The 23319-nt window shown below is 41.9% G+C and overlaps 1 protein-coding gene across 3 annotated transcripts in view; it reads right to left on the bottom strand.

Annotated features, from left to right (window-relative positions):
• The window catches only part of IQCE (IQ motif containing E), a 245168-nt gene that overhangs the window by 176572 nt on the left and 45277 nt on the right, over positions 1-23319 (bottom strand). For 2 of the 3 annotated variants that reach the window (XM_069209950.1, XM_069209952.1), the window contains one exon: positions 13299-13435. In XM_069209950.1, the coding sequence (XP_069066051.1) occupies positions 13299-13355 (57 nt within the window). In that variant the 5' untranslated portion in view covers positions 13356-13435. Of the gene's footprint in view, positions 1-13298; positions 13436-17220; positions 17339-23319 lie in introns of all 3 variants that reach the window. The other variant, XM_069209951.1, reaches the window with a different exon arrangement.

Below are 23319 nucleotides of genomic sequence, written 5' to 3' on the forward strand. Positions count from 1 at the left end.
ATATTTAGCATTACTCTTCATCGCATTAAGTCCAGAGTTAATTAGAACCTCACAAAGTTCATTGTTTGCAAGAATGTGAGCGAAATAACTCCAGGTGACCTAGAACAGGCACTTAACCTTTCCAAAGCCAGCCTTGTTGACTCCCTAGGCTACTCTATAGAAAGTTGTCAGACCTGGATCACAAACCTTCTGGACAATTTAGCTCCACTCAGGGTCAAAACAGTGACCAGAAATAAACCTTCGGCACTGCGGTTCCCAGCAGACCTTACAGTACTTAGACAGGATTGTAGTAGACAGGAGCGCAGGTGGAGATCTACTCTTGATCTGGAATCTTGTTATTAAATCTGCTATGGTGGCTTTTTTCACTGAAAAGATTAGGGCCGTGAATAATTCCTCTAAGCTACTTTTTAAAGTAGTTAATGATTTGTCATCTCCCCAGGTCTCAGGGTTGGATGACGCCCACCCCAAGATTTCTGTGACAAATTTGACGCTTTACTTTTGGGACAAAATCTTGAATATCTACTCCACGTTTGGTCTGCCCCTGACCAGTGGTTTACTGCCCAAAGGTGCCTGCTGAGGCACACAAGGCAATCAGCTTACAGAATTCCCCTCCATCTCTTTGCAGCAAAATAAGGAGCTATTGCTGAGTGTTAAATCTGGATCCCCAATGCATACCTGCTCTGCAAAAATATTCAATTTTGTCCCGGAACGTAGTACTGATTTTCTGCAGAACATGTTTGCCCTTATATTAAAATCTGGAGTTTTTCTCACTTCCTGGAAAAAAGCAATCACCACCCAGTATTTAAAAAACATAAAAACGTGGATCCTGAGGATATCAAAAATTTTCGCCCCATTTCCCCTATTCCTTGGCCAGACGAGATCCTTAAAAAATTTATTAACCAGGAACTTGTCAAATTCATCGAGACTCATGACATTGTTGAACCTTCGCAAAATGGTTTTACATCTAGCACAAAATCGGTCCTCATTGTGACAGCGGCAACATTCGCGGCCATGTTGACGGGGGTACACAGCCATTCTGCTGATGCTAGATTTGTTCGCAGCATTTGATATGGTCTGGCCGGCACAGATGATTGAAAGCCTGAAGGATACCGGGGTTGATGGGGAAGGCACAGAGGGCCTGCTCTCAAGGTTCTTTCCTTAGAGATTCCAAATAGTCAGCTTCAGAGGTTTTTAGGTGGAGACATTCAGCCTTCCTTGTGAAGTCCCTCAGGGATCTTCCCCGAGTCCGGCTCTTTTCAATGTGTATGTTGTTCCTTTGGTGGCACTGGTGTGCTTCTTTGCGTTTAAAGTACTGTTGTACGCTGATGACACTCAAATTATTGTGTTTATTTGCAATAACCTTACCTTTATAGCCGTGACGCTCAACCACTGTATGTCTACCTTTAGTAAATGGATGAAAGCCAATCCACTCAAACTTAATTCTGCTAAAACAAAGATTTTGGTCTTCGGCACCCACAAATCTGTCTGGTCTAACATTTGGTGGCCGGAGGAATACAGACCCCCCCCCCCCCTGCCCCCCGGTCAAATCAATCAAAAACCTGGGTGTCATATTTGACAACACCTTGAGCTGTGATACTCAGGTCAGTTGTACAACAAGTTTGTTTCTCTATCATCGTGACTCTGGGGAAGGTTTTTCGTTACATTCCAGGGAATTTTCACAAGGCAAGTCACTACATCACTGATCACATTGCAACTAGACTACTGTAATTCTCTTTACCTTAACATCAATGTGTCCTGTGTCAATAAATGCAAGTTTATTCAGAATGCAGCTGCACATCTCATTCTGAATATCCCAAGGCATAAGTCAGTCTGAGAAGGTATTTGCTTCCCCCACCAGCTTCCAGTCAAGAAAAGGATTGTCTTCAAGGCTCTTTGTATTTTTTTTTCTGACCCTGTATCAAAAAGGCTCAAATCAATTGAACTCTTCATTTCACGGGTACTCCCAGGGCAGGCTACTCATATCCTCCTCAAGTAAACTGCTGCGGGTTCCTAGATTTCGCAAGGCAAGGTGGGGAGGTCGGATTTCTCGGTGGTTGCTGCTAAGTTTTGGAACACTCAGCCTGCTCATATTTCAGAAATTGACTCCTTTGCAGTGTTAAAAAAAACAGCTGAAAACATGGCTTTTTACCCTTCACCTTCACTAAGGTGTGTACCCTTCTGTTTTCATTGGGTACATGTTACTTCCCGCTAGGTACAGTGCGATCTGTAAGTCCCATTACATACATACATTAAGCTTTTGGCGAACATCTGTCCCTGCAACCAGTTTTCTTTTTTTTTCATGATATTTATGCCATTAATTTAATCTTCTACCATTATCACATCAAGTGAAATACAGAATTCCCAAGCAACAAGATAATTGTTTACCCAATATGGTTTTCAAGGCCACTTTAAGGTATACATAGTATGTTATTTAAACTGCAGAGGTATTATCTGTTATGTTTACAAATATTTTGATTATGAAGAACATCTTTGTGCTGAGGAATTAATTTATGTTCATTGCCACAAGCAAACAATATGAAATGCTAAGCAACTAGCTGACAAGAAACATGATGCAACTGGCATGTCACACTTGAGGCTGAGAAAATGCATTAATTTCCATTTAACTCTGGGGATGCATGAAGAGTTGACATATATTGTCGCCTCTTAAATGCTGGTTTAAGGTAATTCGTACCTAATGAAGAAATGCAACTCGAGCCTTCATAATGTGCAAAATTCACAAGCCCATCTTTGAATAAGCATGCTTATATGGGTTCAGACCTACATTTGTTCTCTGGTCAATCAAGATTTGTTATTTTAGAGTCACCATTTCGTTCCTGGTCCTAAAACAATCGTTCTTCGAATATACATAGGGAAGTTCCATCCATCAGTTCAGTTCATTCTCTTCAGCCGTGTACAGTCCCATTATCAATACTGCATTAGTTAGCAAAAACGTATTGTTAAGGTGTAGCCATATCACCTTAACCAGCTGTATTTGTATTTTGGGCTCTAGCTAGGATGTTAGAATACATAGGATGGGAGAGGGCGATTTAGGAGGCCTGTCTGCAGGCACAGCAAATATCCAGGAAACACAACAATAATTTAGAGAGGTGTAGGAGCAGACATAGGTGAGCTACTCGAATATATTATTTATAAGCCCTACGACAACTCAACAATTGCTTTCTGAATGCACTTAAAAATATTAAGGTAACATTCAGATATTAATCATCACATTCTATCACAAAGTACAAAACGAACCAAGGAAGATTCACTCCCCATAAAACAAGAGTGCAGTCAATAGCAAAAAAAATAAACATCACAATTTTTTTCTTCAACAGAAGTCTGTAAAATGCTGACCTACAGAGTTGTGTTATGTTATATCCAAGTTATTTAATAAAGTGCTGATAAGCTTACAGCACAGACCGTAAGGGGATTTAGACAAGCCACATATTTCAGGGCTGAAGCCAGTGATTCTCGAACATGATGGTTAAGTGTAAAGGGCTGTTGTAACTGAAATAAAGAACACAAGGGCTCCAACACAAAACTGATCCTCAACTGATAGATTCAAACAACTAATTAAAATGACTGTCACCTCCATGCATTCGACATAACATATACATCATAAAACACTCTACATTCCATGTTCTAAGCTAACCCAATTAGATAGAGCAACAAACCCATAACACACGTCTTCCTTAAAACACACACACACCATAATAAAATAATAAAATTTTCTAAGACTCTTATATTCCCCCACAGGACATCCCCCTGGACAATTTCAGACCTTTGACTCAGAAATCATAATCTTGAGCACTAATTCCTTCTTGGACTTGAGCACCAATTCCTTTCTGTGCTGCAGCCTCCAAAACCCCATTTCTTTCCTGAACCTCCAAACATTCCTTAACACAAAAGTCTCTCATTCTCTCTCATATTCTCTCTCGTGCACTCTCTCTCTCGCGCATTCTCTCATAAATCTTAGACCATTTGCACTTTCTCCTTTCTTCCTTCCCGTCTCCAGATTAACCACAAGGGAAAAGGGTTTGTTGTAAACGTTCATCCCCTCCGCAATACAAATAGGGACTTCCTAGTAACAGAATTGGCGTAACTCCATATGACAAGAAAATGTCCACAAACCAGTCACATCTCATCACCTCAGCCACCTTTTGTCTAGGTTTGCACTGTAGAAATATCACATACACAGAAGAAAGTAGTCTGTCAAGTTTTCCAGTATAACTATAACGTCCAAGCCAACAGAATAGATTCCCTAAACACCCTGTTAAATCTCTCCATCCATTTATCAGCTATAGGGCTATAACTCCAGCCTAGAATGTCTAATATCACTGAGTTTTAGAAAGACCTTCATCTTTGCTGACAGCATAGGATTCTTTCTGAGGAAGTACTGAAAAGGGACCAATAACACTTATACCCAATTTTATCTAGGGAGGCTTTACATAGTTGAAATTAAAGAGACAGGGAACTAGCACAATGGGGCCCTCTCCTATGGATTGTATTTATTTGGCCAATGGCCAGTTTTACCACTTTGCATTCCAATACATCTCCCAACTGAAAAACTGGCTACCATATATGGGTGGACCCAACGCATGTCATGGTAACCCACCCCAAAAAACAGAACAATGTAATGGCCTCACTGGCACCATATTGACCTCAGGTGGTTAAAATTGTGGCCAGTTACAGGCACAGGCAACAATAGGCAATAGGCCCAGCCACCTAGGTGGGGTACTGTTTTTATCAGAAGAAGTGTGGGAATACAGAATAGTACAACACTTATTATCAACTGAATCCCTCTCCATTTTTGGCTTCCAAATGTACATCAGTTTGCTAGACAAATACATTTTGCAAAAAGCTCTCCGAATCGCTTAACAGTATAGGTGACCCAAAATTCATAGTAGTAAAAATAACCATTACTCTTAAGCTCATTGTCTTAGGCACATTTAAGAAATGCATAGCTTTTTTTCGGACCCAGGTATCACTCAACGGATTTTACAATATGAAATTATGCATGGTTACCTATGTCGATTATTTCCTACTGTTAAAAATTTTTAGGTTAAGGATTACTTTTTTTAGGAAACCCCTTGAGCGATCTACACCAATAATCCTTTGCTGAATTTCTAATTCTAATTTTGACTATCAGAAATGTATAACTTAAGTTCACCCATGACTTTACACCTGTTTTTACCAAAAACTCCAAGTATGTTGAAACTACTTTATCAACTCTGCCTATTCCTGAAGATGGGACGAATATGAGCAATATTGGCATAGCAAGCCTTTTATTACTGCCATTTTTAGAAAAAACACATTCACTTTCATGCAGAGCACTTTTTCCCATGTTTAAAAAAAATAAAAATGTGAGTATAATTTGGCTCTTTTCTGAGTTACTCCAGGAGAATGCAAAACCCTGGGTATCTTTAGAGTCCTCAACATGAGGAAAGTAAAAGAGACATGTTTGGCCTGAATACCTTTTAAAAGAAAAAAAAGGTTGAGCACTGGAAGTGGGAAGGTGGCAACCTCAGATGATACAGGATTAAACAATTGTGTAAGAGAATTGTGTCACAAAGTGCAATGTGTTGTAAGTGAATTGTCAGTTCAGCTGTATTTTGTGTTATTTACATGTTAATCTCACCTCTATGACCACCAAAGAAATTTTGGGGTACCCCTGGATGCAGATTTATCTTTCTGCAACACACAGTTTCTTACTCCTATTAATAGAGGTATTAATACTTAGCCACCAAAAATGGCCTCTAGCCTTCCTCTTACTAACAGAAAAATCCACAACACCTTTCTTGACAGAGTCTAATCACCTTTCCCTTCCAGTGGGATAACCTTATCCCCTCTTATCACATTACCATCACTCACAAACTCCTCCTTTACTTTAACACAGGCCCAACAACTTCCTTTCAAAAACCTTTCCTGCAGCAACTCTTCCATCAATTACTCCTTCACATCTATTTGTAACGAACGAGTTACTTACCTTCGGTAACGACTTTTCTGGTGGATACATTAGCTACCTGTGGATTCCTCACCTAATGAATACTCCCATTGCGCCAGCATTCAACGGAAATCTTCTTCCTAGCTTCTGCACGTCGACGAGGACGTCACAACTGCCCACGCGACGCCGTCTGACGTCATACAGGCAATAAAAGGTCCTCGCCGACGTGCCGAAATCAGTACCAACATTTTTTACGTGCCTGAGAATAATAGGCCATTGAGATGAAAGAACAAATTGCTAAATTTAATGATATTCTAAATAATTACATCATTCTAACCACTCAATTCTTCTTTTCTCTTTTTAATTTTTTTAATTTTTTTAAAACAAATAAATAAATAAATAAATAAATGAGCAATATATAAATACATATGAACATATATACAACATATATACAAGTCCTCAAAACCAAGAGGAGCACACTCAAGAATTACTTGGTTAGACCAGACAGGCAACGGGGAGGCGGGTGGGACCGTGAGGAATCCACAGGTAGCTAATGTATCCACCAGAAAAGTCATTTTCTGTAAGTAACTCGTTCTTCTGATGGATACAACTACCTGTGGATTCCTCACCTAATGAATAGAGTCCCAAAGCAGTACCGCACTCGGTGGAGGGTGCCTGAATGATCAAACCAAGAAATCCTGCAGCACAGACCGTGCAAAATGGCCGTCCCTTCTGACCTCAGAGTCCAAAGAGTAATGCTTTGCAAAAGTGTGAAGGGACGACCAAGTTGCAGCCTTGCAGATGTCAACCACAGGAACACCCCTAGCCAAGGCCGAAGAGGCCGATTTAGCTCTGGTGGAATAAGCTCTTATACCATCAGGGGGTTCTTTCTTTGCTAAAGAGTAACACATTTTAATGCAAAGAACAACCCACCTGGAGAGTGTTCTCTTGTGGACTGCCTTTCCTCTCCTCTGTACCACGTACCCGATGAAGAGCTGATCCTCCAGCCTGAAATCCTTCGTCCTGTCTATATAAAAGCTTAACGCGCTCTTTGGGTCCAAGCGATGAAGTCTCTCTTCTTCCTTTGAAGGATGAGGCGGAGGATAAAACGTGGAAAGAGTAATCGTCTGGGACATATGAAAGGGTGAAACAAACTTCGGAAGGAAAGCAGCCTTGGTCCTCAACACCACCTTATCCCCATAAAAAGATGTATAAGGGGGTTTTACAGAAAGAGCTTGCAACTCACTCACTCACTCTCCTTGCAGAAGTAATTGCAATCAAAAAGACCGTCTTTAGGACCAATAATCTCATGGGGCAAGAGTGCATAGGCTCAAAAGGGGACCCCATAAGGAAAGTTAGAACCAAGTTCAAATCCCACTGAGGCATAACGAAAGGAGAGCGAGGGAATTTATTCATAAGAACCTTCAAGAACCTAAGAACTATAGGGGATTTAAACAAAGAAGGCTGGTCTGGAAGACAAAGAAAGGCTGAAAGGACAGACAAGTATCCCTTAACCGTAGCCACTGCACAACCCCTCTGTGCTAGAGTCAATGCAAAAGATAAAAACATCCGACAAGTGAGCACGTAAGGGATCAATCTGCCTCTCTCCACACCAAACCACAAATTTAGACCACCTATTAGCGTAGATAGATTTAGTGGAGTGTTGCCTGGCCGCTAAGATAACATCCACTACATCAGATGGGAGAGAGAAAGAACTCAGGTTGCCCCGTTCAATCTCCAGGCATGAAGGTGCAGGCTCTGGAGGTGGGGGTGTAAAACCTGCCCCTGCGACTGCGAGAGGAGGTCTGCCCTGAGAGGGAGACGGAGCGGAGGGCACAGTGAGAGTTGGAGAAGGACCGTGTACCATACCCTCCTTGGCCAATCCGGAGCTATTAAGATGATTTGGGCCCGGTCTTGGCGTATTTTCCTCAATACTTGAGGAATCAAGGGTATGGGGGGAAACGCGTAAAGCAACTGGTCGCACCAGGTCATCTGAAACACATCCCCCAACGCTCCTTGTACCAGATACTGGAGGCTGCAGAATAACGGGCAGTGCGAGTTCTCACGGGTGGCAAACAGATCTATCTGAAGAAACCCCTCCCTATTTGTTTATATACCACATCGCGGTAGTATTGTCCGTCAGGACCTGAACCGACTGACCGCGAAGGGATGGGAGGAAGGCCTTGAGAGCCAGACGTACAACCTGTAACTCCAACAGATTGATATGAAAAATCTGTTCCACTGGAGACCAAAGACCTTTGATTTCCAGGTCCCCCAGATAAGCTCCCCACCCTAGAGTGGAAGCATCCGTTATTACTGTGGCCACTGGAGGAGCTTGCGAGAACGGCCTTCCTCGGGAAGGCGGAGGAAAGGCTCGATCCAATGTTGTATCCAGTACTGCCCCTATGAACAGGAGGCGCTGAGAGGGCTCTAGGTGAGATTTGGGCACGTTCACCGAAAAGCCCAGGTCGAACAACAACTGAGTTGTCGACTGCAGGTGATGCAACACGAGCTCCGGAGACCTGGCTTTGATCAACCAGTCGTCCAGATAAGGAAATACTGCTATCCCCTTCCTTCTGAGCTCTGCCGCAACCACCGACATCACCTTCGTGAAGACTTGAGGTGCTGAAGTAAGACCAAACGGAAGGACCGCAAACTGATAGTGCTGCGACACCACCACAAACCAGAGATACTTCCTGTGCGACTTGAGTATCGGGATATGAAAGTAAGCATCCTGCAAGTCGACAGACACCATCCAATCTCCATTGTTCAACGCCAATTGCACCTGAGCTAGGGTCAGCATCTTGAACTTTTCCTGTTTGAGGAACCAATTCAAGATCCTTAGGTCCAGGATTGGTCTCAACAGACCATCCTTCTTGGGAATCAGGAAGTACCTCAAGTAACAACCTTGCCCCCTTTCCTGCTCTGGGACCAACTCCACCGCGCCCTTTGAAAGGAGGACTTGAACCTCCTGTTCTAACAACAGGAGGTGTGCTTCTGAACAATAAGATGGGCGGGCGGGATGGGGGGCGGAAACTCCCGAAAGGGAAGGGTATAGCCCTTTCTCACAATGCTGGTAATCCAGGAGTCTGATGTTATGACCTCCCACTTGTGGAGAAAATTCAGTAACCTTCCCCCTACAGGAGTGGAGTGAGTGGGAATTGGTGGAAGCCTAAGGCTGCTTCCCCTGCTGAACCCCTCCAGATGAAGAGGAAGAGGCAGAGTGCTGCTGAGTTGCTTCCCTGGTACGGACCCTACCCCTCCCTCTGAAAGATCTATAGGAGAGAGCAGAGGTGGGTTGCTGGAATTTCCCTCGAAAGGAGGAGGAGGAGGAACCACGACCAAATCCTCGAAACCGCCTAAAAAATCTGGAGGAAGTAGAAGAAGTGGCTTGCAAGCCCAGCGACTTGGCCGTGGCCCTACTCTCTTTGAACCTTTCTAAGCCCGAATCCACCTTGGCACCAAACAGCTTGATACCATCAAAAGGAAGGTCCAGTAGGGTTGACTGCACATCAGAGGAAAATCCTGAGTTACGGAGCCAGGCCTGCCTCCTCGTAACTACAGCAGTGCACATTGCCCTAGCAACCGAGTCAGTTGTATCGAACCCAGATTGGATAACCTGAGTTGCAGCTGCCTGAGCGTCAGATACCAGGCTTAATAACTCCTGAGGAACCTCTGTGTTCGTTGATTTAATCTCGTCCATCAGGGCATAAATGTATCTTCCTAAAATGCATGTAGCATTGGTGGACTTCAATGCCATGCTACATGATGAGAACACCTTTTTGGATGACATGTCCATCTTCTTGGAGTCTCTATCCGAGGGTACAGCTGGAAAAGACCCAGGAGCAGACCTTGCTGAGCAGGAAGCCTGGATCACCAAGCTTTCAGGTGTCGGATGCTTGGAAAGAAAACCTGGGTCAGCCGGTGCAACCCGATACCTCCTAGCCACCGATCTATTGACGGCTGAAGAGGACACCGGCTTCTTCCAGACTTCCATTATGGGGTCCAGTAGCTTTCATTGAATGGCAAAAGTGGGTCTGCTGATGTAGAGGCAGGGTGCAACACTTCCGTCAATATGTTCTGCTTGGCTTCAGTCACTGGCAAAGGGAGGTCCAGGAAGCTAGCTGCCTTTCCGATAACAGAATGAAAAGTGGCCACCTCCTCTGTGTACTCCCCAGGTGATGACAAGTCCAATTCAGGGGAGGTATCTAGGCCACTAGCAGTGTCAAGTCCAAGGAGACCCTCACGAGAGTCCTCGATCTCCCCTTCCTCCAAGGCTTGCCTCTGGTATTCCTGTTCTTCAAGGAGGCGGAGAGCAAGCCTCCTCGAGTGCAGCCTCTTCTCTATTCTCGGCGTCGACATGGCGTCAGCAGACACCGAAGAATGACGCCGATCGATGGCGCAATGGGAGTATTCATTAGGTGAGGAATCCACAGGTAGTTGTATCCATCAGAACATTTCTTTTCACCCAAATCTCTTCAGAGAGCAGTATGCCATAATGTCCTTGAACTCCTTCGAAAGCATCTTCAAAACTAACAGTTTCATGTCCATGGAACCATTAGAACTGAAAGGTAAAAGAGATAACCCCAGCTGCCTAGACCATTTAGCTTCGACAGGACATCTTAAAATGAACACACCTAGGGTTTAGATGCTATTTTCATCAGTCTTGGCATCGATAATGTGCCACCTCGTGGGGCCAAAATATTCAGCTACAGCTTGTGACCTGTTTGAATTATAAATCTAGTTCCACACAAAATACATTCTGAAATGTTCTGCAGCACAGGCACAAGCCAAAAGGTCCTGTTGAAAACAGGATTTGGGTTTGCCTGATATACAGCATGGGGCCCATACCCGCATAGCATTCCTGGTCCTTCTACATAAACAGTGCCCCTAACCCATAAGCAAATGCATCCACAGCTCCTATGCATTCCTACTGCAGCATAAAAGATTTAAGATATGGCGTGCCAACTATTTCATACTTAATATTATTAATACTCTTTTTTTCAGTTCCCCCACAAGAACTTAGCCTTCTTTCTAAACAACCTATGCATAGGTTCAATCTTGCTTGAATAATTTTCAATAAATCTAGAATAACTATAACTATGCAACGGAATTGCCTTTACTTGATCCTGTTTTTTTTCTGAATATCCTTCTTGGTAATCCCAAATTTCCATTTAGTACTTTTGATTATCAACCACACCACAACGCTAAACGTATAATGTTTAAATTCACATCGTACTCCTTCTGGTCCTTCCCAAACACCTGAATGTCATCTTGGAATACTTTGGCACCACCGAAATAGCCCAGAACTCCCCACATCAACCTCTGCAATGCAAATGAAGCATTTGCCAATGCAAAAGGCATTTTCTTGTACTGAAATTCCCCTTCTGGGGTGATGAAGGAAGTAAAATGTCTCAAATCCCCCTCCAACTAAATCAGATGATATGTGCTAATTGAGTCCATTGTAGAAATCACAGTAGTCACAGGGATCAAAGAAAGTAACTCTTGTAGCTTCAGAAAAGGTAATCTATCAACACAAAACACTTTAAGACAAACTTTATCTGAGCTCTGCCTCACAGTATCTCGGGCTAACTTGAAATATACTGGCAGGCTCATATAACTCATTCACCTAAATAACTTAATCAGGCATACAGTTCAATCACTATCCACGCTGCTGAACACAGTCCTACCTTCATTCACTCTTGACTATAAGTAGTAGAAGTTTTATTCCAAAATAAATAGACCCACAACTAGATGGTTTGCTGGTTAGAACAAGCAATGCCCAGTAACTAGCTAAAACAGGATTAAGTTAACAAGCTCATTAACTGACTGTCCCCCATTCCAGAACATGGCATATGATATCAAGAACACATGTGATGAAAGTGAAGGCCTAAACATGCAAATATATAGAGGCACTAAGTTTGCAACACACTTTCAAAACACAACCAGTGAAAATTCAAATATTTTCAGTGTTCACAGCAAAACCTTAAACTCTTCATGGTCTTTAGGAGGACCCATTCCTCCTCATGGGGTTAATTCCCATTTTTAGTCTAAAGGGAAGCTTTCAGAAGGCGGTTTCCTATCTTGCAGCTTGTGTCTACAACCACAATGGGAATCATGTCTTTTCACACAAAAAAAAATAATACAATCAGTTAATAACTATGGGCCTAAATTAGGGTTCAATGGTAATGAAAAATCCTCATATAACTTGAAAGAGTGCTCGATACAGGATAATCCAGTTATGGATGAATCTGAAGAAGACAGTTCAACTGGTGAACTCTTGCATTTCTTCCAATGGATAGTCTTCTATACTACCAAACTTTAAATTAAGCCCAAAATCATCAGCTGAGTAGGTTGCACTGAGCTTCATTGAACTTGGAGTGGCTTTTATGGGTGTCCTAAACAATCCCAATGTCTAGAGTCTGAAACCCCATGTTAAATGTGAGAGGTTGAAAAGGATGTAGTCTATACTTGGCTGACTAGTACATGGGTGAGTAACAGTGCAGATTGGTGAAAGGAACTATGCAACAGCATAACAGCCGGAGGAGCAGTTTCCTAATAGTCGACGAGATGCAGCTAGGTCGAATTGGTGGATTCGAAGCACTGTGGCAAGCGCAATAGCCAGTATGTCTTACGGACTGCCATAAACAAATAAACAAGTGTCACTGGGAGGTGGTAATGATTGGGATGTTTCCATAAGTATCTCAAGGACCCTGAATATGTTTAATATTCCATGTTTGCTAGCTGATGTTTTTCAATTATTAGGGACTCTGAAATTGTGCTTTTAAGGACTTAGGGATTCTCATAATGTGCAATAAATCAAATTATTTTTCAGATATGAAGATGATTACCAAAATAGGTTTTAACATCAACTGTGTGTGTATTGACTAATGCTAAAGCTAAAAATCAGTTATCATGCTTATTGTGGTGATGGTCTACAACAGCCAGTGCTTAATTTTTGCTTGTTCTGTCCGGTGCAGAGCACCAGCACTAATTTCTGAGGGCCGGCCCTTAGTTTTCTGTCTAAAGGATTTACTGCGAGCAAAAGACATTTGGGAGAGACAGAGGAAAAGAAAAACGAAAACGCGTCAGAAAGGGGAAAAGCAGGAAGCTGACAGTGAGCTGAAGGAGCAGGGAATGGCTATAAATGGACTGAAGAGGCTCGAGGTGGCTTCAGGATTACGCTGCCTCAGTATTATGTGCTTGCACTTTTAATTGCAGCTGCCGCATGTTTAAGAGGAGAGCTTTGAGCACCGGCCCCTTTTTATTTAAAAATTAAACATTGACAAAAGTGATATAAAAACATCTCTAATTCAGTGAACTTCACAATGCCCCATGATCACTTCCTTCTTACCAAGTCGAGTCCTAGAGCCAAAATATCCGATCCCGTTTCACCTGCTGCCCAAGACATTTTTTTAACACTTTACTCAATACTGACTTGTTGATGTTGGTCATTGGATAGTCCAGAGAAAGGTAAAAATCCAGTTACGCCTGGTTAAAAAAACAAAAGACAAGGTTTTAGAATGTACTACCATTACTGAATCAGCAGGCTTGATGTTCTGCGGTTACAAATTAATTTATCCACAACCATGCATGATTATTACATACATTCTAGTGTTTAGGAATACAGCAAAACACAAACAATGCTTCAACACAAAACATACACCTTGTTTTCAAAGATGTCTATTCCCTTTCCTTCGTTCCTTGGTCTTATCCATTTCCAGCAGCACAGATCTTTAACCCCATGGCTCTTTACACAAGGATTGGCAGATGAGCCTCTGCTGCCATGCGTGACATCATAGTAGTCTCAGCTGTGATCTCATAGGATAGGATTGTAAATACTGGAGATGAACCCTGAATTAAAGACACCTTTCGTTCAATACACTTCTTGAAATTGCTGTATATAAGTGTGCGGTCTTAGACAGGAATACAGGTGGAAACAGAGTGCTGAAGCAGAAAAGTGAGTATTCTCAATGAATATTATTTATAATAGTGCTGTGACCCCTTTGGTACCTGGGCCTAGGATAGTTGGGAAAATTTCCACAGGCATAATGAAACTTCATTTTTAATCAACAGGTCTACTGCTCTTTACAATGATTCTAATGTGAACCCACTTGCTGAAAGCTGCAGAGCGTGTATCTGCAGCACCTCAGCTATTTTATTTTTGGTATTCATAACATAGAGGATGTTGTTTTCCTCTCAAATGGTTCAAGATATTATTTACAGTTTTAAGCAAAGTAGGGCATCTGTCAAGAAGTGGTGGATGCCCTGCCCGGCATATTTATAATGCCCCAATATCAATACACTCCTAATAGGCCAAATGGGGCATCTGCCCAACTCTAAATAAAGCACTTAGGGGCCAGACGTACCTAGAATTGATTAACAAAAAGTGCTTGTAGATTGTGCACCAACTTTTTGAGAATTAATTCTGATTTTGGGAACTAGCCTATGTACTAATAAGTTGGTTCACAAAATCACCATTTGGAGTGGGTCATAATTCAACCCACTTCATCAACATTCATAAGTCAGGTCGGAAACTGTGACTCACTTAGATTATATTCATCACAGGAATGGTGGCTTGCTGCAGTCAGCAGACCACAATGTCTGTTACAGCATCTGAATAAAATACGTGTTTTTCTTTAAATGTTCCTGCTTTCCTTAAAAGGAAACAAGTTTGAATTTAAGGAAAAAAGTACTTTTGTACAAAGATTAAGATAAACTTGTGACATCATATGAGGCGCTGGTAGCCTATAAATGGTTTGCGACAAACTGCAGTTGCAAACCATTGATACATAGCATTACAAATCTGAATTTGGAGGTAGTGCTCTAAACATGCCTCTTCCAAATTGCGATTCATTATGAATTTCTAAATTCATTTTGCGATTCAGACAAAATACATTTGAAAAACCCATTTAGTAATCATAAACCCTGTGATTTAACAATTTAACGAATCACAGGCTTCATGACTGCTAATTAAGTCTGTAACACTGGCCCCTTTTTCTCTCCAGTATTCATCTTCCTGAAGAACACCTTCACTCTGCTGCACATCACAGAAAGTTATAAGAGAAAAGTCCAAAATACACTTCAGTGATTCTTTTTTTTACTTTTTAGCCATGTTTTAAACTGACAGAAAGCTTTGTTTTTAGAGAATTATTGTTTCTTGGAGTGTTTATGATTTACCACTAGGTTAGTTATTTGGTGATTAACTCATAACGTATCCTGATATTAGTTACTTTGGGCTTCCATACAAGAAAGCACAGCTTTTTATAGGTATAGCACTTTCGGAGGTATATTCAATGGCGGAGGTTAAACTGTACAACTTTGAACACACTGAAGCACAGCACATTTCGTGTTTTGAGCAATATTTAAAACCTCCTGCTGCTCACTATCAAAAAGTATCTTGATCAAAGCATTTCAAAGAAAGATTCATGCAAGGCCAGCAGTTTACTTTTTTTTTTTAATGATTGTGCATAAAACACTTGGGGACATTCTTTCTTTTCCCAGTCCTTACTAAAGCGGTTCTACAATGTCTCACGCATTGTGATGTGCCATTCCATTCACCTAGGTGGGTCGTAAAAAAACAGGTTGAGAGCATTCCTCCTGTTCAGACCACCAAAGCCTCACATTTACAAAGTAATAAGCATGCACCACACAGAAGTTGAGGTGGTATTAAGGACTGTGACAAAGAAGTGTGAATGTAGGTATTCCCTCACTCTCCTCCTTATCATCTTTTTAAGATCTGTCCTTACTAATCCTTGACAATATATATTTTTTTTAAAAGCCTGCTAATGTTTCGTACCCTGCAGAAAAAATGATAGTGTATGCGGAGGAGCAAATTTACACATACTTTTCAATGCCCACACCTGAGGTTCCACTAACAATACAGCGGGCAGAAATATGAAACTAAGTTGCAAAGAATTTTTCTTTCTCGCTGCCAGCCTGTAGTCAGAATGCAAAAACACCAATGTGATGGATAGAATGCTTGAATTAATCTCAGCCACTGGCAATTGCTGGGGCAGCATCCTAATCCATTGGTTTTTTTTTGCCCACCATGCTACCCCGGTTTGGACCCTGCCATATGCAAATCCCTCTTGACCCAGCTCCCCATGGGAACTGTCCAGCCCGAACAGCCATGTTGGGTCATCCCTGCCACCAGATTCAAGCTAGCCTGGCTGATGAAACCGGTCCCAGGATGATTGTTTCCGGTCCAGGGAGGACCTGGCCTGGCAGTTCGGCTGGACTATCCCCATGGGGAGCAGGGTCAAGACTCAGTTGCATATGGCTGGGTCCAAATTGTAATGGCGTGGTGAGCAAAAAATACTGTGGATTTAGTCCCAGATCTGTGACGGGGGTGAATGCTTGACACTGTACAGCTTTCCGTCAGTTATCTGTTCTTTTTATATTAGCCTGTAGTGAGAGTCATAGACAATTTTCAAATTGTAGATGAAAGATTACAAACCCTGTGTCACAGCAGTTCTTGCTAAATCACAACTGTTATGGGTACATATATTACAATAGTTCACCTTAAGTCTAATGTGCAACAAAGAAGACAGGGAAGATTAATCATGGAAAATATATAGGAAGAACAATATAATGATCCCATGGCAGTTGTAAGAGATGCATTTAGAACAAAACCCAGTGCCATGTTTGCAATAACTGTAAGAAAATCCATTTATTAAGGACCACCATCTGGATGATATAATAATTGTCAACTATAAAACGCTGTAACAAAAGGAGTTCAAAGAAGATCTTCACAGCTGGTTTCACTGAGTCAATTAAAAATGTGGCTAGTGCCAAAGACCAATCCAAAGGCGGAGGTTAAAAGTAAGGTGTGTAATGATGAGAACCAAAATTCTCAATATCGTAAGCCCACCACAGGACTCCCTTAAATGCCGTAATGGTCACATCCTTAAAACATCTAAAGTGTACAAAGAGGATCAACACAGAGGCCTGCAAACAAAAACAAAGAATTTGTGTAGGCCTACAATCTCAAGTGTGAATTTGAACAGCTAGCGCTGAACCTTTGAAATGCACCTAGCCCATCACGCTCTAAACAAGAGATGCATTTGTTATTGCTGGGGAGAATGAGCATTCTCCAATTAGCATGCAGGGAGAATCTTGATTTCAATAAAGACAACAGAGGATAATATTTTGCATAAACCTTTATTGCTGCCCCAACATGTAGCCTTTTAAATAACAAGCACACATCATAAAGTAAAATATTCCATTCTGGACTCATGATATAGTATGTAAATCCATGGCAACAACCATCTTACTCTTTTAGGCTGCAACAGGAACAAAGAACTTGAAGTAAAATGGAAAAATTTTAACAAGGTCAGCACCAATAAGGATTCCAACAGTCCTCCGTGGTCCAATCCAATTAAGAATTATTTCCTATGGGGGAAAAAGATAGAATAATAAATTATTCCTAAGAATAGGATGTACACAACTCTTTAATTATAATTCTTTCTCTTTTCTTCAAAACCAAACTTTATCTTTATTATTCAATTTCCTCACCTTACCCATAAAGAAACCAGGATGAGGTGGGTAAAATAGTGATAGCCTCCACTGTCTTTAATGAAATCAACATTCTTTCTGCATGTTAATTGGAAAATCATCATTTCATTACAAGACCAGAGGCTATCATTAAGCATGTTTAAATGTGTCTAAACCTAAATTGCTTACATGCCTCAAAGGTCTCAAACATACATTTGTAAAGGTGCTGGCATTTGACCAATCTGCTGTTTTAAGGATCTCAGAGAGAGTACCACCACCCAGAAAACTTTACTGGCCATTGCACTTCTTGCTTAATGAGCACCAACATGTGACAAGTCTATTTCTACTTCACTCTTTACTGCTCTAATCCACCTGGCTATAGTGGCGGTAGACAGTGCTTTGAGCCGCTTCACATAAGAAATTAAAAGTTGATTTTCACAATCATGTCTAAATTCCAACATTCTATGCTTATGCCTTCATGCAACTTACCACACAAAGTGTTGGACAATCCTGGAATGAAGGATAAAAACCATGACCAGACATATTCTTTGTCCTTTTCCAGATATTGGAATGAACATCATCTGACGAATAAACCCTGTTGCAGATTTCCAAAACTTTAACATCAGAAACACTTCTCAATAACACTAAGCGGGGAAGAGCTGGCAACTTCTGGGAAATCTGTCTTAAGGAAAAATAACAATTACTTGGCCATGAATAAAAGGTTTGAGTACTAATTTAAAATCCCATTGAGAAGTATAGCGAGATTTAGGGGGTCTCTTAATCCTTACTCCCTTCATCATCCTAAATATCAGTGGATCATCCCCAACCGTGATGTCATCTATCATAGGCATGGCCATCTGAAACACCGACATATGGCAATTAATTGCCCTATAAGTTAAACCTGACTGAAATAGTTTGGCTAGATAATTGGCCAAATCCATCACAGGAACCTCCATGGGATCCAGATCCTTTTCCATGTACCAACAACACTGTCTACACCAAACCCCCTTTTCTATTTTCCTAGTCCCTGGTGCTCGCGACTCGTCCTGTAAATTCTTAGCCTTTCTTCAAAGGCCTGAGAATCTTGCAGAGCCCCTGAATCTTTCCAAACATGAAGTCCAGCTTTCCTTCTAAAACCAAAGGATGCTCTTTCCCATCTGGGCCTATTAGCAAACCCTGATTTTCCAGTATAAGATGAGGTTCCCGCTCTGCAAGTGCCATCACTCCGGGAACCAAACTTGTGAAGTCCAAAAGGGGGTGACCCGCACTAGCTCACATCCCTCTTTTCGAACCTTCCAGAGTACTCTCTGGATCAAGGCAAGTGGTGGAGAGGCATAAGCCCTTCCCAACTTCCAATCCTGAACAAAGGCATCTACTGCTAAAGCATCTGGGCCTGGTCTCCACCTGAAAAACCTTGACACCTGTGTGTGACCCTGCTGGCTAAGAGATCTAAATCTATTGGGCCCCAAACTTCATGAACTTCCCTGAAAATGTCCGGGATCAACTTACATTGCTGAAGTCCCTGATGTGCCAAGAATTTTAATCTGTTCTCAGATTATGCTCGTCTGGAATGTGACCAGCTGTCATAATAATGTTGTGTTCCCAACAGAAATATGATGTATCCCTTGCTAGTTCTGCTAACTACTTTGACTTTGAACATACGAAGCAACTGATATAGGAAACTGCTGCTGAGAAATTCTTCATACGAATAAGGACCGCACTGTTAGCCAAGTGAACTTTAAAGTTCTTCAGCCCATTCAGCTCTGCCACCAACTCCAAACAATGTATGTGCAATTAACTCTCTAGACGTGACTAACACCCCCCTGTTTCTATGTGGTTCAAGCGGGCTCCCCAGCCCAGAGATTTGGCATCTGTTTCCAAGATAAACTCTGGCACATTTCCAAAAACAGATTTGTGGTTCAAACACTGTAGGCTCTTTACCACCATTCCAGGTCAAAATGAGCCTCTGGGGATAAACCTATTGAATCTGCATAACAAAAGCCCTGGCATAAACTAGTTGTCTTTAATCTCTGGAGGGCCCTGTAAATCAGAGGACCTGGAGAAATAGCTTGGATCGATTAGAACAGAAGACCAATGGTCCTTGCTAAGTCTTTGAAGGCTACAACTTCCTTTCCTTAAATGTCTCTCACCTCCTTCCTTATTTTTTTTAAATCTTTTTCTGAGGTAAAAGAAGCTAGGATTGTAGCATATCTACCAGAAAGCCAAGAAACTTCAGTGACTCATTTGGTACCAGTACTGATTTCCCTACACTGACAATGAATCCCAGGCAGTCTAGGAGTTCCTTTGTCATACATAAATGATCCAGTAGCTCGGTCTTTAACTGACTTACCAACAGGATGTTTTCCAAATATATTATTTATCAAATTTATATCTGCCTCAGAAAGGCACCACAGGTCTTAGGACCTTGGTAAAAAAAAAAAAAAAAAAACACTTAAAGCAGAGGACAGCTCAAAGAGAAGACAACGGTGTTGGTACACAACTCCCCTCCATCTTATCAGAGGTATTACTGTGAACTCTCTGCCATAGGGATCAGAAATACGCATCCTTTAAGTCTAGTTTTATCAGCCAATTTTTCTCCTGAAGAGAATCTTGTAGAAGATGGATTACCTCCATCCTGAAATGTGGGTATACCAGGTATTTATTTAGGTCTCTTAAAAATTATAACTGGGCGTCACCCCTTGTCCTTCTTTTTCACCAGAAAAATTGTACTCGCAAACCCATCATGTGAGTCTACCACTTTTTGCAACATTTGTAAACCTCCACATCCACTAAATCTATTCTTTGTCAAAGACAATCTCGTAGGGTTGAGAAGTCTTACTCGCCCCCCTCCTCCCAGAAATCTAGGTTTAAGCTTGATACAGTCTATAAGACCCAGGGGGCATTTGTTATCTCTTCCCATCTGTGAATAATGTTTCAACCTTCTGGCAACCTTTACTGGAGAAGAACTAGCACAAATTGCTCCACCTGCCTTCTTGTGTTGAGCCCTGGGATCTCGCTCTTCCTCCTATAGATCTTGATGTTCCTCTCTGTGGGTAGGAACCTGATGAGGTTTGGAAGTCTCTGTTGTAAGCCCTGGAGCCTTGAGTGTACTGGTTTTGGGTATAAAATTGGGGCCTTACAACTCGTTGGCACGCAGCCAGTCCCCCTCCTACCTGCCCTTCCAAAAACATGTGACCCACAGAGGTGCTGAATTTATTAAAATATCTACTTGTCCACTGGATAGGTTACGTCTTAAATCTACTGGCCCTTTAGAATAAAAAAGAAAAAAAGAAGTTTACTTGTCCCTTTAGTGCCATGAAGTGCAGCAACAAATTATGGCAAACATCTCATTGTGTAAGAGCCCTGGTATTAGCCTCTCGAATTATACCAGGGCTAAAACTGTACTAGGGTTTGAATACTTTGCAATTCCAATCTCTACTATAGCAATTTCCTTATTTTGTCATGTTTCCACAGATACTGGGCCTGGAGGAAGCAGTAAGCAATAGTTCCAGGACTGGAATGTTTGAGTCTGCAAACCTAGTAACTTGCATGTTTTAAGGATTTTCACCAGCTCTTTAAATTTTTCCCATAATGAGAAAGGTTGGAAATGTACTCCTAAAAGGGCAAAAGTAGATGTTCTTCCAGGGTTGGGAAAAAATGGTTGGGGGGTGGGGGGGAGGAGTGAACTTGTAAGCGCTCAATAGATTTTCACATGAGCAAAATACAGTTCACAAATATTTTCTAGGAGTAAGATTCCCTGGTCTAATTCTGTAAGTTCTTGTGAATTCATGAAAGCCAGTACCGCAAAGACACATATCAAGGGTGCACTTTTGAGTTCTGGGCGTCAGGCTATAAGAATTCCACATCCCTGGACCCAAATACACATCTCAAATTATACTGGGCTTTGCTTGAAGTTGTAAAGGTGGACACATATTTCCCCAATATTTTATTAAAATCGTGTCCAAAGAGGAGACCCCCAAAGTTGCCTTGTGCTTCTCTATTAGTCAACTATGCAAAATTTGCACTCATTCTCATAAGTATGGATTTCTTTTTTTATGGCTGTGAGTCCTGCATTGGCATTACTTAACATGCGGTCAGCTCTCTGGCTCCAACCTCTAAGGTGGTCACGGTCTATTTCAGAGTCATTGACATGTGCCTCTTCGGCCATATCCAGTATCCAAGCCAAAGGGCCCAGCACATCCAAGAGATGGTCTTGACATTGTTTCAGCCACCATTCCAGGCCCTTCCTCAGGTCCTTACCAGGCTTAAATAGGAATGCTATCAATACCGGGTCCAAGTTTGGTGTCTGGCATGCATTGTCATCTATGAGTAGTCCGGGGCACTTAGCCTGATTCAGATTTTGCTGTTGCCTCTCAAGAGTTCACCTAACCCACTGCTTTATAAATATTACCAGGTGAGTAAGTGGCCACCACACAGAGCTACGTGGGTGTTTAATGGCGTCTGGGCTAAACAGCTCCTTGCCCAAAGGGTCCTTAATTGGTTTAGTGGACAAAGTACTTTGTAAATCATGCAAAGGCACCTGGGCCCTCATCAGGGTCAAAGACAAATTCATCAAACCCCTACACGTTACCACTGGCATCAAACATATCCAGGCTAAGCGAGTCCTGGTTGTTTATTGTGCCCTGAAGGACACTACTTTCTCTTGTGCCACAGTGGGCACCATTGTTTCTTATAGTACTATGGTTGCCCCAGTCTCTTGTAGCGCTCAGGCTTTATCCCTCTTTGTCCTTGTCCCAGTGTTCTTATGTCTGTTCCGATGTCTTGTATTCCTTAGGACTTTTCTGCCCTTTTTAGGGTTTGTGGGTCCATCATCATTAAAGATAGAGAAGTACTCCTCCCCTGAAGGGCCACTCCTCATCTTCTTAGATTTAGTGTCCTTGACCGCCCCCTTAATAGAGGTCTTCAGACCCTTCTCAAAATATTTCCTGAGCAGGTCCTCATCTACCTCCAGATGAGGCAAATCTTTTTCCTTAGTCATACTTACTAATAATAGTAAACTGTCATTTAAAATATTAAAATTATTGTTCCTATGACAATAACAGATATAATATGCTAAATATAAAAATACCAAATTTAAATGATTCAAAATATACTAATCTAAAAATACTAACTTCAGTATTATCAGCAAAAAATGTAGAATATAATTTACTAATCTCCAAACAATCCTGAAACTAAAACATAGTAAACTTCCCTCCAACCCCCCAGCATTCCAGAGAGCAAAGGACATTGGGGCAGAGAGAGAAACGGTTGTTTGCTAGGCAAAGCAAAGACAAAGCCTTTTTTGCAACCAGTGTTTGCTTTTCAAAAGAGGCGTTTCTATGGCAACAATTCAGGAGGGGTTAATGAGCCCAAATAAAGATGACGCCCGGTTAAACCAGTCTGCTTAGATATCCATAGTCACGTATGAGGAGCACCTCCTCAATGCCAAGGATCACTACTGTGGCCAAGCTGACAATGCGCGTAAGGGGAGCCCTTCTGCAAGTGAGGCAGTCACTGCTGTGGCCATTCTGAGGTAAGTGCTGGCGCTGCTATCGGGGCCCATAGGGCAGGTCATAGGGTGTTCAGATCGCAGCTCAGTGATTTGTTTTCTGTTCTCGGCTGAGTCCCCACGCACCAGTTGTGGGGAGACCGCCCAGGAGCAGGGAGGCCGTGCAGGGATAGAAACAAGTCAGAGGACTCGAAAGGATCGGCTGCTGCAATGACGCACTATGAGCACCACACAGTGCATTTAAAAATAAAAAAACAAGGTGCTATGTGTGAGACAAAAACATATTGCAATGTGTGGGCAAAAAAAAAAAAAACTCTACTTACCCTCTATGACAGGCTCAATCAAACCCATTAACAAGGAACCATATACA

Source organism: Pleurodeles waltl, chromosome 10 (assembly GCF_031143425.1).
Source record: "Pleurodeles waltl isolate 20211129_DDA chromosome 10, aPleWal1.hap1.20221129, whole genome shotgun sequence".
NCBI lineage: Eukaryota > Metazoa > Chordata > Amphibia > Caudata > Salamandridae > Pleurodeles > Pleurodeles waltl.